General features: G+C 42.2%; 1 protein-coding gene across 1 annotated transcript in view; it reads left to right on the top strand.

Moving 5' to 3' along the window:
• TBXAS1 (thromboxane A synthase 1) overlaps positions 1–17087 on the top strand; it is a 226723-nt gene extending 209636 nt beyond the window's left edge. Inside the window, exons 10-13 of the mRNA XM_036760055.1 lie at positions 1829–1920; positions 11666–11803; positions 14327–14489; positions 16324–17087. Coding sequence (XP_036615950.1) covers positions 1829–1920; positions 11666–11803; positions 14327–14489; positions 16324–16398 — 468 coding nt within the window. The 3' untranslated portion in view covers positions 16399–17087. The remainder of the gene's footprint in view (positions 1–1828; positions 1921–11665; positions 11804–14326; positions 14490–16323) is intronic.

The raw sequence follows: 17087 nt of genomic DNA, 5'->3' as shown, positions 1-17087 counted from the left end.
ATGGTAGAACTGGGGAGAGAACCCCACGGGTACTTAGGTTCACTGGAACCCTGTTCTTCAATGTACTCTTGCTGCCCTCTGCTGGCAGAACCAAGACATGAAGCTTTTGTCACCAGCTTTTTCAAAAGGAGAGAGCCTAGAAGAGACAAAGTAAGTTATGTTGATTTGTGAACCGCCCTCCCTTCTGCTTCCTGTGTTGGCCCTCCTCCTGTCTGCACAGACTAGATGATATGCATTTGGATTGCATTTGCATTTGCAAATTTATAGACTAGATCATATGCAATTGGATCATAGAAGCCTCAAGTTGGAAGAAACCTTTAGGGGTCATTTGGTCTGTGCTGTTCCATTCATTCAAAATGCATTTATTAAGTGCCTACTATGTGCCACGTATGGTGCTATATATACAAAAGGCAAAAATTAAACAATTCCTTGCCCTCTCTGTCTACCTGGGGGAGATTACATGTACACATGTGAGTATACCCAAAATAAATAAAAGCAAGGTTATATCATTGAAACAGCTCCTACCATTTGAGAGCCAATTGTTAAATTTTCAGTGTGAGCACTTATACCTCAGAAATAGACAAATGCTACAAATCAGGGCTTGTTCTGTTTGTTGATTGTCCAAAAAAAAAGTAATGGAGAACAGAACATGTGAATAATGCAGATTAAATTTGAAACTGTGGTGTGTGTACTTTTCTTTTTTTCCTTAGAGAGTGTTATTAAATATTTGCTAGTACATTCCTTAATACAATGTAATTTTTGAGCTTACATGCTATTTAGATGAAACAGCATTTATACAGATATATAAATGCAAAATGTATATTAAGTAACTTGGGGTAGAGGTAGGGTATTGGCAGATTAGGGGATCAGGATGCATTTCATGTAGGAAGTGACAATTAAGCTGAGACTTAAGGAAAGCCAGAGATCTTAAAAGGCAGAAGTGAAGAGGGAATGTATTCTAGCTATGGACGACAGCCTGTAGAAAGGTATAGATGGGAAGTGGAACCCTGTGTACAGAAAGCAGCAAACACAATAGTTTGGCTGAACTACCCAGAGCAGGAATATTGCAACAGCCTAGAAATGTGGTCTTCTAGCCTATAACTAAAGAGGTTAAGTGACTTGTCCAGGAGTACATGGCTAACAAGCAGCAGGGACACAATTTGAACTCAACTCTTCCTGAATCCAAGTCCAGCACTACCATCCACCGTGTCTAGGCTCACATGGCTGTTTACAGCAGTAAAGCCAGAACTCACACTTAGAGCTGCAGACAACACTTGCATTGCTTTTTTCAATACATCATGCTGTTTCCCTGAGTTTCACAGAGATCCCATTGTGACCCAGAGATTTCTTTTTTTATTTAATGTTTTAAATCAACAAAAAGCCATGTTTTCACGCCTACCTTTGTAACAAATAAGCAAAACAAATTCCTGCATTGACCATATTGGAAAAAAAATACATGTGAATCTGCAGTGAGTCTGCCGCCTTTCTTTTAAGAGGTGGGGAGCAGGTTTCATCATGAGTCTTCTGGAATCATGACAACCCAGAGATTTTTTTGTGTGTTTTGTGGTTTGGTTTGGTTTTGACACAGAGATTTTTAAGCCCCAGGTGTCAGACTGCTTGTTTTGAGCAACACGGAATACAATGTAATTCCAGTATAGGAGAACTGTCCATAGACTTTCCTATTGAGATTTGTATTATACTTGCTTGTAAGTAGAGAAGTTTTTATTTATACATCTGTGGTAGGATTCCAACTTGAAAAATATGGAAAAGTTGAGAATTGCTGGAGTCATCTTAACACAGCTTTCTTTTTCTTGTGCCTTGCTGGTAGACTGTCCCCAAATTCTGCACCCTGGAAGAAGAATTACCGTACCTGGATATGGTGATTTCAGAGACCTTGAGGATGTACCCACCAGCTTTCAGGTAGGCTAAATCTAATAGGAGGAAATTCAAGGGAGTTAGATGTAAAATCATACTTGGGCTCAAAAAAATTGATTTCAGATGTATAAGATGGGGAAGGTATGGTCAGATAGAAGTTTTCTGGGAAAAGATCTGGGGGTTTTATACTGCAAACCATAAATTAACAATATGATAAGACAACTAAAATAACCAAGGCAATCTTAAGCTCTTTTTCCCCCCAGGAATATGGTAATGATAGTCTTACTGTACTTACTGTACAGGGCAGACTGGTCAGACTGCATCTTCAGTATTACTTTCCATTTTAGGAAGAAGCTGATGGGAGAGCAACCAGACTGGGGTGGGGCTTCAGGCTCATGACATATGAGGATTGGTGGAAGGAATTGGCATTGAAGTTTGGAGAAGAGGAGAAAGTATTCAGGGCAGTCATAAAAACTGTCTTCAAGTATCAGAAGAGCTTTCATTGGGAAAAGTGATTAGATTGGTTTCTCATGGGCCCAGAGGGCATAAGTAGGAGCAGTGGGTAAACACGAGAAGAGATAAATTTGGGCTTGGCATAAGGCAAAAACTTTTTAACAATTAGATTATCCAAGAATAGAATGGGCTGCCTGGGAAGTCATGGTTTCCTCCATGATGGAAGTCTTCAAGCAAAGACTTGATAACCACTTTTTGGGATATGTTGAATATGGGATTCTTCTTCAGCTATGAGTTGGACTAGATGGCCATTGAGTTCCCTTAATCTGTGATTCTGTGGGCATGATTATCCTTTCCCTTCCCTGGTCTTGTATAGCACTTACTCTCTGTTTTTGTTGTTGCCTCATTTCAGTCACGTCCAACTCTTCGTGACCCCATTTGGGGTTTTCTTGGCAAAGATCCTGCAGTGGTTTGTCATTTCCTTCTCCAGTAGAGTAAGGCAAACAGAGAGGCTAAGTCACCGGCCCAGGGTCACACAGCTAGTAAGTGTCTGAGGCCCAGATTTGAACTCAGGCTTCCTGACTCCAGGCCCAGCACTCTGAGCCACCTAGCTGCCCGGGTGCCGCTCAAGCTGCCATTTACTGATGGTCCTCTTTTCATGTATATGTCTTATTTCCCCAATCGTCCTCTCTGCCCCCGAAGTGTAGAAACGGCATCTTATATTTGGTGGTGTAAGCTCCCACAAACACAGACTGCCTCACACAACACCTTGTATATAGTAAGCCCTCAATAAATGTTTGCTGACAGATGGATTTCTCTGAGTCAATAAGTAACGGGGGTAAAATGGTACAGAATAAGTATAGTAGGAAGTACTAGGTTTTGGAGTCAGGAGACCTAAGTTCAAATGGAAGACCCAATATTTAATAGCTGTGTGTATAATCATAGAATCATCAATCTGGGGCTGGGAGAGATCTTAGAGTCCAGCCACTCTCATTTACATGTGAGGAAACTGAGGCCCAGAGAGATTACAGAGCTCTACAGCTAGTAAAACGTCTGAGGCAACATTCAAACTTAGGTCTTCTTAAACTTTAAAGTCCAACACTCTATCCGCTATACCACACTTCACCTCTGAGTCTCTTTCCTCATCAATAAAACAGAGATGTTAATACTTAATAGAGCATTTAATAGCACAGGCTCAGGGCTTTGTTTATTCTTGGGTGCCAACATTCAGATTCTTCCCCCAGGAAGAACTTTCTACTCAGCAATGACCATCCCTAAGTCTATAGCATAACAACTTTATCTAGGACCCCTCCACCCAGGTCCCATTCATGGTACCTCTTTCCCAGGACCGACTCCCTTGCCCTGACCCCATGAAGAATCAAGAGTTAAATGGCCCCCTCTCCCAGAATGCCACTTTCCCCTTGCCAGGGCTTTTCACCACTAGGCTCACTTCTCCTATCCTCCTTTCAGGGTCCCCTTCTTGTTTCTCTATTAAAGTCTTCCTCTGGTTCCTTATCATGGTATGACATTTACGGAGGTGGGGAGGGCAAGGGGGGAAAGGGGATGGGGGGAAGGAGAAGAAGAGGAAAGAAAGGGGAGGGAGAGGGCTACTCTCTCCTCTTCTCTCCAGAAATCTCTGTCCATCTCTTCCTTCAGCTCAAAACTTACCCCTCCAAGAAGTTTGCCTAAGGCAAGCCCGGGTCCCACATAAATCACACCCTTCATTTATTGAGGCAGGTTAGCATAAAGACAAACAGGAAAGTATAAGGACATCTGAATCTTAAGACTCCTGGGGGTGGCATTTATTAGCTCTGTGACCTTGGCTCAGTCCCTTAACCTGTCTGAATCACAGCTGTGCTAATAATACTCGCTCTACATCTCTGAGGGTTGTTATGATGAAACGAGATTATGGACACAACGTGTTTGCCACAAGCAGCTACATAAATTGATGCTATACTGTGCCTTAGGACTTATTAGCTGAAATACAGTTTCATATTCTATTCTGGAATTTTTTCATATATTACTTTGTAATTCAGTTCAACAGATTCGATCCAACAAATATATTAAGTCCCTTCTATGAGCAAGATGAGACGGTAGGCGCTGGGTGATGCAAAAACGAAAATGAGAGTCCCTGCCTTCAGGGAGTTTACTTTCTCCTGGGTAGAATGGTCTCCAAAGGTTTAATGGGTCTCTGCTTAATCTCCGCCAATTAAAAGTAGGTGCCTGGAAGGCCGGAGCTGGTGTTCTACCATCGCTCTCAGATTTCCCCAATAAATGGTTCTTTGGAGTGAACAAAGAAGTGTTCAGATTCAGGGCTATGTAAACAGGAGTAAGACAAACTGATTTAATCACATGCCATATGTTCAACTCAGCACTTTAAGGAATTAATTTTCCAGACATGAACATCATTAAGATGTACTGTTTGCCTTTTTTTTAAAGAGGGAATTATACAAACTTGAAGATACTTTTCCGAACAGCTTTTCAAATGGATAATAGCAAGTAAAATAATGCTGTTGTCTATGAATGTTCGTCATCTAGCAGCAGGTACTGTGAAATCCTTCACTGTAGCATCTGCTTTGTTATTGTACAGCTCAGATCATGTTTCATCATGCAGTTCTGCTTGACCCCAGAAGGGCAGCTCACCCTCGCAGCCTGTTCATCATGGAATATTCCCCCACCCCACCCCACTTCCATTAGCGAGCTCCTCCCAGTCTCCATTTTGTGGACAAGCCCAGGCCGGCCTGCCTTCATTCCCCTCCTGTTCTGATTTTTTTTTTTAACTTTCTCTGGATTTCGTTTCCCCTCCCTTCTCTTCCTTCTTTTCAGCTCCCTTTTGGGTGTTTCCTCTCTTCATTAGGATACTGTAAGCTGGAAGGCGGAGCTGCCCTGCTTTTTGCTTATATGTGTACCCCTGGTGCTTAGCACATGGAAAGTGCCTAATAACTGCGTGCTTTCTTCCTTCCTATTAGGTGGGAGTAACAAAGACGGCAGGTTTCAGCTGGATATAAGGCAAAACTTTCTAATAATTGGTTGGAGTGGTCCCCAAACAGGGCAAGCTGGTTTAGAAGGTAGCAAATTCCCCATTAATGGTCAGAAATGTCACAGAGGGAATCTTTATTCATATTCATAAAGAGAGTTGGACCAAATGGCCTCAGACGCCTCTTTCAACTCAGAGTCTATGATTCCTCTTTGAACATGGTAAAGAGATAAGGTGTCATGGTGGAGAGAGAACTGGATTTGGAATCAGGAACATCCGGGTTTGAGTCCTGCCTCGGACACTCACCAATTAACCTGGGTCTCCATTTCCTCTTGTTCATTAGTTATTTTTTTCAGTGGTGTTGGACTCTCCACGACCCCATTTGGGGTTTTCTTGGCAAAGACACTGGAGTGGTTTGCCGTTTCCTTCTCGAGCTCATTTTACAGATGAGTAAACTGAGGCAAAGAGGTTTAAGTGACTTGCCCAGGGTAACACAGCTAGCAAATGTCTGAGATCATATTTGAACTCAAGTCTTCCTGACTCTAGGTCTGGCCCTCTATCCACTGCACCACCCAGCTTCCCCCAATTCCTCTTAGGATCATAAGATTGGAACTGCAAGAGACCTCAAAGGCCATCTAGTCCAAAATCTCCCAATCTCTCAATCTCTCTCTCTCTCTCTCTCTCTCTCTCTTTCACACACACACACACACACACACACACACACGCACACACACACACACGAGCCTGAAACCCAGAGTAGTTAAGTGATTTTGTCCAAGGTCACCTAGGTAGTGTTGGAAACGGGAGGTGAACTCAGGTCTTCTGACACCACTGGAGCACACGAACAGGAATAATAATGATAGCATCTGCCTCACAGGGTTGTCATGAGAATATCAAATAAGACAATGTCTATAAAGAGCTTTGCAAACCTTAAAACATTATCTACATGCCAGCTATTGCTACTATAACCGATATTATTCAATGCCACCTCCTTCCTATGAAAATACAGAACACCTATAACATAGGCTTTATCCATGTGCCCCTGACACTGGCCATAAATGGGGATTATTTCAATTAAAGATGTTTCATTAGGCACAGAGATCAAATTCATCTCATTTAGTAATTTTATTCAAGATTATAACCCACTAATGCCAAAAGGTGACTTGTAGGCTAAAACACGTAGCATAGACATCTCAAGACAAAGTCAAACAGGAACCACACAAAGCATAGTGGGTAAGCAAGAAAAAAGGGAGTATAAGACCACATGCTTGACTGATTCATCAACAGCAGGTCACGTCAGTCTGAGCCCATTTCTTTTTTTAACAAGGTTACAAGACTTACTACATTTAGAGAAAACATTGCAGAATACATTTAGAACATATTGTTACTATTAAAAGGATTGTTTGTGCACATTTAGAAAGGGAAGCAGTGACCCCTAGGAGCAAACATAACTTTATCAAAAGCCGGTTAAGCCAAACCCCATTTCCTTTTTCATAGGGTTACTAGGCTTATGGTAACTCGGGGGAATGCTGCAGACACAATCTACCTGGATGGTTTTAAACAAAGTATGATATTTTTGTAGGCTAGATGAAGAGACAGGGCTAGATACTAGTTGTTAAGTGGATTCAAAAGCGTTTGAAAAACTAGACCCAAAGAATAGTTAATCATTAATATCCTCTTAAAGGAAGTGGCACAAGGATCTGTCCTTTGTCCTGTGCTGCTCAATATTTTATCAGTAACTTAGATGAAGGAATGGATGATATGCTCATCAGATTTGCAGGTGACACTAATGTTAAGTAGAGCTTATCAACTGAGCGTTCTTTGGCAGTATTATAAGGAACATCTGAGCTGACCCCCAGTTACCTTCTGGCTGTTTGGAGTTGGGGAGGGAAGCACAAAAGAGTGAATAATGTTGAAAGAGAACAGGTTGAAGGAGACAGCATCCTGAAACTGGAGTTAGAAAAGCAAGAGTTCAAATCCTGCCTCTCACCATATGGTATCAATTTTCTCCTCTGTAAAACTGGGATAATACTTATTCCCCCCTCAAAGGGCTGTTGGGAGGCACAAATTAGATAATGCGTGGAAAGTATTTTGCAAACCTTAAAATCTCTATAAATGCCACTTATCATAATAGCTCTTTTTTTCCCTGCATCTTTAACCAGAAGAATGAGCCTCAGGAAAGGGTGGTCCCTAACATTTTAGGTTAACCAGAATGAAGGGGAGGTTTTCTATTTATGAACAAGGCAGGATTCCCTTGATTCAAAACTGACTTCTTCCTTGGGAAAGGGGATAGAGATTGCCACTGACCTTCAGATCTGGAGGAAATTGGCATCGGTTACCATCGGTTCTCAAGAAAGCAAAGTTGGATAGGTATGGACCCTAGCAGGATACCTGACTTGGCCAAATGTAGCAGTAGTAGATTTAAAGACATAGGACTTCTATTTTCTTCTCTTAACCTCTCTCTCTTCCCCCTATTCTCTCTTTATCTCCCTATCTTTATCTCTCTGTCTCTCTCTCCTGCAGAATGGAACAGTATCTCTCACCTTCAAAAGGAGAAACATCCAACAGCCTCCTTTTTTCTCACTCTCCTTTTTCCCTTCCTCTCCCCATGGCCTCAATGGAAGCCCAGTCAGGTCCAGGAGAGAGATCCATTTCCATACCCTGAAATAATTGTCTTATATTTTTAAGTTTATTGCTAAGGATTCTATTCTCAACACAGAGGCATCATTTCTTAAAAATAGATTTGTATGTTTGTCCTGAGCTAGCAATTTCCTGATAGTCTTTATGACCTCATTAAAAAGTCCCCAATAAATACTTTTCTCACACAAAAATTGTATGTGTTCATTTAAAGAGTTTCAGCTTACGGAGAGTTCAACTGACCACTGCCAGAAAAGATCCCTAAATCCTACCCCTCAACAGTTTCTCAATGAGAATAATGAAAAATAGTGGGAAGGAAAGGGACTAGTGGTATATCAAAGTAGAGTACAAAGTGTTGTTTGTTGAGTAATTTCAGTCTTGCCCAACTCTCCATGACCCCATTTGGGGTTTCCTTGGCCAAGATACTAGAGTGGTTTGCCACTTCCTTAAGGCAAACGGGGTGAAGTGACTTGCCCAGGGTCACATAGCTCGTAAGTGTCTGAGGCCAGATTTGAACTCAGGAAGACAAGTCTAACTAACTTTGGGCTTGGAACTCTATCCATTGTGCCACCTACCTGCCCCAATACTACAAAGTAGTATCGTCAAAACTATGTTGGTACTGACTAAAAGAAAGGTTGATCAACGAGACAGACTGGGCCAGATAGACCGTTCAAGTGGCCCTAGTGTACTCCAACCATACTATCAGACTGTTTTAGGCACTTCTGATCTTTACCCAAATGTTTTCCACCATTTCCCCTCTAATGTCCTTCCTGAATTTCCTTCTATGAGTATATCATCCGAATACAGAAAGCTACACTTATACCTCTATTATCTATGCTTCTTCCCTTTTGAATAAGGTATAATATGCCCTTCCATAGTCATCTTCCAGTTACAGGTTCTATCCAACACAGTTTGTGATATCTACAAGGCCCAGCTTGTCTTCCTGAATTTAGATCTCGAGCTCATCCTCCTTCTCACCCATTCTTTGCATATATTTGTATGTACAGATCACAGGTCTTCTTTTGTTTTATTTTGTCTCCAGTGAACTCCTGGGCATCTTCTTTCTACATGGTAACTGCCGTCTCTGGTCTTTATTGAAGGATATATTTGAGCAGTTTTCTTCCTCCCCCTCTTTTTTTTCGTGGAAAAGCCCTTTTGATTTGATTTGCAAGAGTCCAGGCAGATACATTCTTCCCCCCTCCTAAAGTTTTATTCATACCTTTTGTTTTTATATCACAGTTATTATCACCAGGCGTAGCACTAACTACCCTACAGCTTTCTTTTGCAATCAACCCACACATTGGCCACGTCTGCAGCATATACAAATTTTCACACCCATGGTTCCCCACATCTCCAATGAAAAGCAGGAGGTACATTTCTTCACATATCCCCCTGGGGCCAAGATTGGTTATTATAATTACACCGCATCAACTTTGTACAAATATATCCTTAACAATTTTTACCAGGTATACTCCATGCCTGGCCAGAAGCTATCTTCTAAGCTAAACTCAAACAGAAACTTACCACATGGCCCCTTATTTAATAGACTGGGACTAATATAGTAGGCAAGATATTCAACTAGTTTTATAAAAATATAGCAACAATGCACTAATACATAACCTACCTATAAAGGATTACATTTTATAAAGGCAGGGGCTAAAGAATCAAAACTCAGTAAAGGTATTTTTGAGGGAGTGGGAGAAGGCTGCAGAATGCTTTGTTCTGATGACTTAATACAAGGGAGGACAGAGCCACGGAGGGTGTGATGTGCCTTTTGGATTTTTTTCTCTCAAATGTTTTTTAAAATGGGCCTTTCGTAGGTGCTGGATCCTAGTTAATTTGGGATCTCGAAAGGAACAAGCAAAGCTCAGCATCTGATATTTTAAAAAGCTAAAGAGCACAGGGCCCAATATACAGCTGAAATGTCACAGCAACAGCAACTTGTGGAAATGATCTCAACTTTCCTTGAAGGTTGTAGAGAGACAGGCTTTCCCAGATGTGGAGTTTGAGGAAATGCTCAGTCTGATTATCTCCTGGTAACCCGTCTCTGGCTTGTGCTTCCTATATAAGCATTCCACCCTTTATACTTGTAGGGCTTTATAGAACCTACAGCAGCAGATCAAAGCCCAAGCAGTCCACCCGGCACTCTCTCCTCTCCTTGGCAGTAGAGTCTTTGATTTTATCCCAAGTACTCTCTTTTGCAGGCAGTAACAAACACAAGGTGCTTGTACTTTGGAGCAAAATATGTGTGCATTTAAAATCCTAGAAACAGTGCAATTTTCTAATTATAACTCTCATTTGTCAAGGTAATGGGGAGGGGGAGGGAGAGGGAGATAGGACTAACAGCATAGCCGTGTTATATCTACTCTATATGGAATATATAAGAAATATGATTTGACCTGTGGTATATTTGTACCTTTTAATTTACTTGGTGCCAAATTCATTCATTCATTCAAAAAATATTTGTTAAACTCCTGGACTATGCCAAGAACACAGACAAAGTTTAGTCAAGGCATAGTCTTTGCTCCAGGCTAGGTAAGATGCAAATATGAATAACTATAGCACACAAGATTATATAGGTGCCTTAACAAGGTACGAAACAAAATGTTATATCTATTTAGAAAAAAATCATTATTATTACCAACATCAGAGAATGACTCTTGAAGGTGACAGTATCTGATCTGGGGCTTAAAGAAGGGATAGAAATGCATCAGGTGAAGACAAGGAGGGAGGACATTTTTGGCACTGGTAATAGCATCAAACAAGGCATAGGTGCAAGAAGACACAAGGACTCCAGGTTAGCTGAAGTACAGGGTGTATGGAGAGCAGTGAATAATTTGGAATAAGTCAGTCAATAAACATTTATTAAGCACCTACCATGTGCCAGGCACTATGCTAAGCTCTGGAGATACAAAGACAGACAAAAGACAGTCCTTGATGTCAAGGAGCTCATGGGCTGATACTCATAGACAACATGCAAACAACTATGTATAAACAAGCTATATACAAGATAAACTGAGGATAATCAAGAGAGGAAAGCCACCAAAAGTAGGCAAGAGATGAAAGGCACTAAAATTAAGGGGGGTCAAGAAAGGCTTTACTGTAGAAAAGGGGCTTTTAACTGGTACTTGAAGAGAGATACGGGAAAGGTGAGGGTCTGGAGGGGGGTGAGAGGGAGAAGCATCCAGTAAAAATGCCCAGAGTTGGGAAATGGGAGTTTCTTGCTCAAGAAATAGCAAGGAAGCCAGTGTCACTGGATTGCAGAATACATAAAGAGGTGTAAGGTGTGAGAAGATTGGAAAATTTGGGGGAGGGCCACATGCATGGGGAAGGGGTTAGGTTATGAAGGACCTTGAATGCCAGAGAATTTTATATTTGAAGAAGGAAGGAAAGGAAGGATGGCTTCAAATTCTAAAGGTCCTTGAAAACCAGGAAAAGGAGTCTTTATTTGATAGACAACAATAAGTTGCTAAAGATGTTTGGTCAGGAATATGATGCGATCAGATCTCTACATTTTCCTGCATAGCAAAGAAAAGGGAAAAAAACATTTTTCTAATCCTTCCATGGTCTTCTTTTTACTCTGGCACACATGAATACGCTGTCCTTGCCTCTAATTTGTCTCGGTGGAAGCTCCACTTTTATCGGTCATACAGTTCATAGATAGATGGCTTCTAAAAGTGCAGCATTAGCATCTGATTCTCTGTGCTCATTTGCCTATGCTAGGTTCACTCGGGAAACAGCAAAAGACTGTGAAGTGAGGGGCCTCCATATCCCAGCTGGGGCTATTGTGGAAACAGCTGTCGGCTATCTGCATCATAATCCGGAATACTGGCCAAACCCAGAGACATTTATCCCAGAGAGGTAGGAAATGTCCTTCTCCCTCTTTTTCACATTCACAAAGCTTCTCTGTAACTGGAGTTTGATCGTGTGTACAGTTAGATACTCACTCAACTGGTGGAAGCATCTCCCTTCATGGCCCTCTGAGGAGAGGTGCTACTCTAGGGACGCCGCCAGAGCCATAGCTAGCAAATTCGGTGACTGACGCAGGCTGCATAAAGTGCACTCAGTCAGAAAAGACGATGAGACACATTTCCCTCTCCAGTTGAGAGATAGGGGACTAGATGCAGAATGTACCCTACAAAGTCAGGTGTGGATGCTTTATTAGCCACTTATGCAGAATGTTTCTTCTTTTTTGTGAGAGTAGATGGCAAGTACAGTGTGCAAAGACATCAATAACTCTTTTAAAGTCTTATTGATGTCTTTTTGTTTTTAACATTACATTTACAGATGATTCCTACTTCATGAGAGGTCTGTTGTAACAAAATAAAACAGTTACTATAACACAGTAACCTTATTTGAAAGTAAAACACGTGCAAGGAAAGCAGTATAGAGACATGACCTTAAATCAATTTTTTAAACAAATTCAGTTCAAGGGGAGAAAAGCAAGACACAGCTGGGGAGGGACCCTGGATACTGCGCCATAATGAGGAGAGACACAGGTTCCAGAAGAGTGGGAAGCCATTATCAGTGGAAGGAAATGGGTAGTTGGTTCTATTAAAGGAATGTAAGTACTATTAGAGCCCTGTAAATTTCAGCATCCTGGGGTAGAGCCCCATTCACCCTGCCTTAGTTATGGGTCTAGATGTGCCCATAAAGTAATCAGATAGTTTCTAATATATGGTTCTCAATACTTGATAGACATCTTGTGAAGCTCTAGTTTATTCATGGAAATAGAAGTGATCAACCCTTGGGACCCTGACTATAATATCCCATTTAGAAATCACAATTCCAATATGGACAGGGCAGAAATTTGCCTTTGCATAACCTATGCGTTAAGCCTGCTTCATAAATCAAAGTGTTTCTGAGCAATATGGTAGAATGGGGAAAAAAACCATTCATTAGGAGGCAAGAGACTGGAATTCCACTTACTGAGCGACCTTGGCCGTGTGAATTAACCTTTCTATGCCCCTGAGACATTCCCCAATAGACAAAGGGTCAAAGGATATGAACAGGCAACTCACAAAGAAGTTCTTTTTTTTAAAAAAGCAAGTTATCAACAACCATGAGGAAAAATGCTTCAAATCACTAAAAACAAGATAAATTCACATTAAAACCATTCTGAAATTCCATCTCCCACCCTCAAGATTGATAAAGATGACAAAAAAAAAGGGAAAATGACAATTACTGGAGGAGATCAAAGAGGACCGGTACACTAATGCATTGTTGGTATAGCTATGAATTGGTCTAGTCAATCCGGAAAGCAATTTAGACCATACCCCCGAAACCGCCACTAATCTTTTAGCCAACAATACCAAGATTTGCCATATACCCCAAAGAGATCAAAGAAAGAGAGGAAGGATCCAAATATACGAAAATATTAATAGCAGTGCTTTTGTTGTAGCAAAGAACCAGAAACAAAGTGGATGCCCATCAATTGGAGAAATTGATAAACAAATGATGCTACATGAATGTAATGAAATATTCTTATATCATAAGAAATTGCAAGAGGGACAGATTCGGAGAAACCTGGTAATATCCCAATGAACTGATGATACAGAGTAAAGTGAGCAGAATCAGGAGAGATTCATACAATGATTACAACATGGTGGAGAAAAGGGAATAGGGACCAGATTTGTGATTTCACTGGTATATAGAACTCCCAGGTGGGGAAATTCCCTCTATTAATGTAGGTCGGCACTTTCTCTGCAACTTATATTCTAAAGAGAGCTGCTTGGAGACATGCAGTCCCAAGGTGCCCCGAACCCTGAGTAAAATGTAATTGGGTAATATTTAACAAAATAAAAATGCAACAAAACATAGCTAATATTACATTACATTTCAAAATTAAATGAATATGTGACTCACAGGGACCCTAACGTATGGTTTAGTGGCCCCTGTTTCTATTTCAATTTGATACCCGAGCCTTAGAGTGCTGAGAGGTGGTAACTTTCCCAGGGTCCTAGAGACCACATGTCAGAGGTAACACTAGAACCCAGGTTTTCCCAGTTTCGAAGCCAGCTCCATTACACCAACGCTGCCTTTCTGTGAAGTTTTCTGCACAACTGAAAATTTTAAGAACTCTGATTAATGCAATAAGCAACCACAACTCCAAAAGACCTGGATTCAAGCCTTAACGTAGACATTACGTGACGCTAAATGAATCATTTCCCCATCTGTGCCTAATTTTCTGGGCTATGAAATAGGTACTACAAGCATTTATAATACCGATCTCACAGCATTATTGTGTGAAAAGCGCATTGTAAGCCTTAAGGTTTCAATATAAATAGGAGTTGTAATATTAAAGTAGGCTAGGAATACTTCTGAGAGACGCTGAAGCGGCCTCATTTTTCAGAACTCATGGGGTACGCTTGGTTGACCTTGCAGGTTTAGCCGAGAGGCAAGACAGCAACATCTGCCCTTCACTTACCTCCCATTTGGGGCAGGTCCTCGTAGCTGCATCGGAGCGAAGCTGGCGATCCTGGAAATCAAGCTGACGTTGCTTCGAATTCTTCAGAAGTTCAAGTTTGAAACTTGCCCCGAGACCCAGGTAAACCCTTCTCCTTTCTTCAGGGGGGTTCCTCCCCCAGCAGTCCCCTTGGCCCTCTTTCTCCTCCTCACTCTATCCCAGCTCTTTTTCTTATCTTTATTTTTTTTTTTTTGGTGGCAATTGGAGTTAAGTGACTTACCCAGGGTCACACAGCTAGTAAGTGTCTGAGGTCGCATTTGAACTTGGGCCCTCCCGACTCCAGGGCCAGTGCTCTATCCACTAAGTCACCTAGCTGCCCTGCACCCCAGCTCTTTTCCAAGAGCAAAGGTGAGACAGGAATTCCAGACACACAAAGTGAGTGAGGGGCAGTTGTTCTTATGGCCCTCTCACCTGGGGCACCTAGACACGGGGGTGTCTGCAACAGCAGCGTCCTAGGCTTGAATTCCAAGGCCGGCCCTTTGAAGGTACTGGGCTGTCCTGGAGGGGATGCTGAAGTTGGAGTCCGAGGACCTGGCTCTGAAGCCTGACACGAATGTCTACAAGCCTGTGACCACGTGGAAGGCAGCTTGCTTTCTGACTCCCGTAATTACTTCATCTATGGAACAGAAATAATATTCCATGCACTACCGATACCTCACGGGGGCGCTGAAGAGCTACACAAAAGGGAGCTGGGCTAGGGGTTGTTTGAGTTCTGCCTGTCATTCAGAGAGCTGCTAGCAGGTCCAAAAACACAACAACTCCATGGGGCAAAAAATGAAGAGCCTTGGGCTGGGGGCCGAGAGACTCGTCCTCTAGTCCTGGCTCTGCCAAGTTTATTCTACTCATTTTACTTCTCTGGGCCTCAGTCCGTCCTTGTTATTGTTGTTGAGTGGTGTCCGAGTCTTCGTGACCTCCAAGGACCACAGCAGGCCAGGCCCTTCTGTCCTTCACTATGTCTCAAAGTCCATCTAAGCTTCTGCTCTTTGCTTCCCTGACTCTATTTCTCCATCTCCTCCTCTGCCATCCCCCTTTCCTTTTGCCTTCAATCCTCCCCACATCAGGGTCTTTTCCAATGACTCCTCTCTTCTCATTATATGGCCAAAGTACTTAAGCTTCAGTATTTCACTTTCCGGTGAATAGCCAGGATTGATTTCTTTAAGATTGACTGATTTGATCTCAGCTTACCCATCCATAAAAGGCAAAGTACTTTATAGTCTTTCCTCTCTCCAGTCCACCCTCCTCCCAGTTGACACAGGGGGATTTTCCTAAAGCCGGGATCTGACCACAGTCTCTCCTTGTTGAGGGTGTGGCTCTAAAGCCAGCACCATTTTAAATCAGGTTCAACGTAGGGATGAAACAAGGCAAAGGAGGAAGTTTACTCGGCCCTAAAATAGCCAGGGTATACAAGTGCATGGCAGCACTGAGCTTCTCTGGAAGTGGCCCCCGTGTCTATCTGGAAACACCTGGTCAGTCACCAGGTTATGGCAACTGGGGCACCCGCCAAATCCGAGGGAAGCCCACTATACAGACATGGGACCTTTCATGCCCCCAGATTAGGAAGGCGAGTCAGGAAAGCTGGAAACAAGCCGATTGTATAGGGAGAAGAAGCTGTGTTGGAAGGCTAAGAGAGAGCTGCTAGGGTCAAGTATAAACCCTTCTTCTTGGTATTTAGTCTTTCATAGCCTACCGCCAAGCTACCTTTCTGGCCTGATTACATATTGCTCCCCTTCCTGGAGTGCAGCTAAAATAGCCCGCTTTCCCTTTCTCACACATGGCAGACACTCCATTCTCCTGTTTCCAGGCCTGAAATGCAGTCCTTCTTCACTTCTGCCTTTTAGCCTATTGAGTCTCCTTCCAGATCAGCTCAAGCTTTTCTCATGACTACATATTCTCATCTCTCTGCTCTTTATTTCAGGTACCCCTGCAGCTGGAGTCCAGATCTGCCCTTGGACCCCGAAATGGAGTCTCTATAAAGATTGTGTCCCGCTAAAACAAAATCGTGCTCCCCTCTCTCTCCATGGTCTGTGTTTCTGAAGGGAAGCTTTTCTCAACTGCAATCATTCTCATCCCTAGAACTCAACATTACAGGAATATTCTTGAGTGGAAGAAACCCATTGTATAGATATTCCAACTTAGAAAAAAAATACAGTATAGAAATCTATTTTGTGGATACCTACTATGCCAATATAAGAAATGAAAAGTATGGTGCCATATTGCCACACACACTCTAGACACTTGATAAAGGCTTGCTGTAGCAGCTTGCATTTGATTCTGAATTAGCTGATGGCATTTGAGCTGCTGGTCTACTGTCCTAAAAGAGGGCTTCTATATAATCCACAAAAAACACTCTTGACAAGTACTGAAACCTTGCCCATTTTAAAGGGCGCATTTACCTTAGGAAAGAAAAGTTCCAAATTAAAGCCGGTAACTAACAATTGGAGACAATGCCCTGTTCTACAACACTAGCCCTAAGAGAACACAGCTTCAGGGAGCATACTGGTTCAAATGACAGGTCCTGGTTCCCAGGCCTCACCTCCCACCCAAAGCAGAGGAGCATCTGAGTGGAGCCTGTAAGGATTTTCTTAGCCCTTCAGAGTTGAAGCCCCATTGATCTCCCTAGCAGCAGAAAGAAGAGCTCACTCTTTAGCTGGCCCGAAAGCTAGAAGAGCTTATGTTGAT

This window comes from Trichosurus vulpecula, chromosome 5 (assembly GCF_011100635.1).
Source record: "Trichosurus vulpecula isolate mTriVul1 chromosome 5, mTriVul1.pri, whole genome shotgun sequence".
NCBI lineage: Eukaryota > Metazoa > Chordata > Mammalia > Diprotodontia > Phalangeridae > Trichosurus > Trichosurus vulpecula.
Note: the sequence above shows the minus strand (reverse complement) of the source record. Positions and strands in the feature narration are given on the sequence as shown.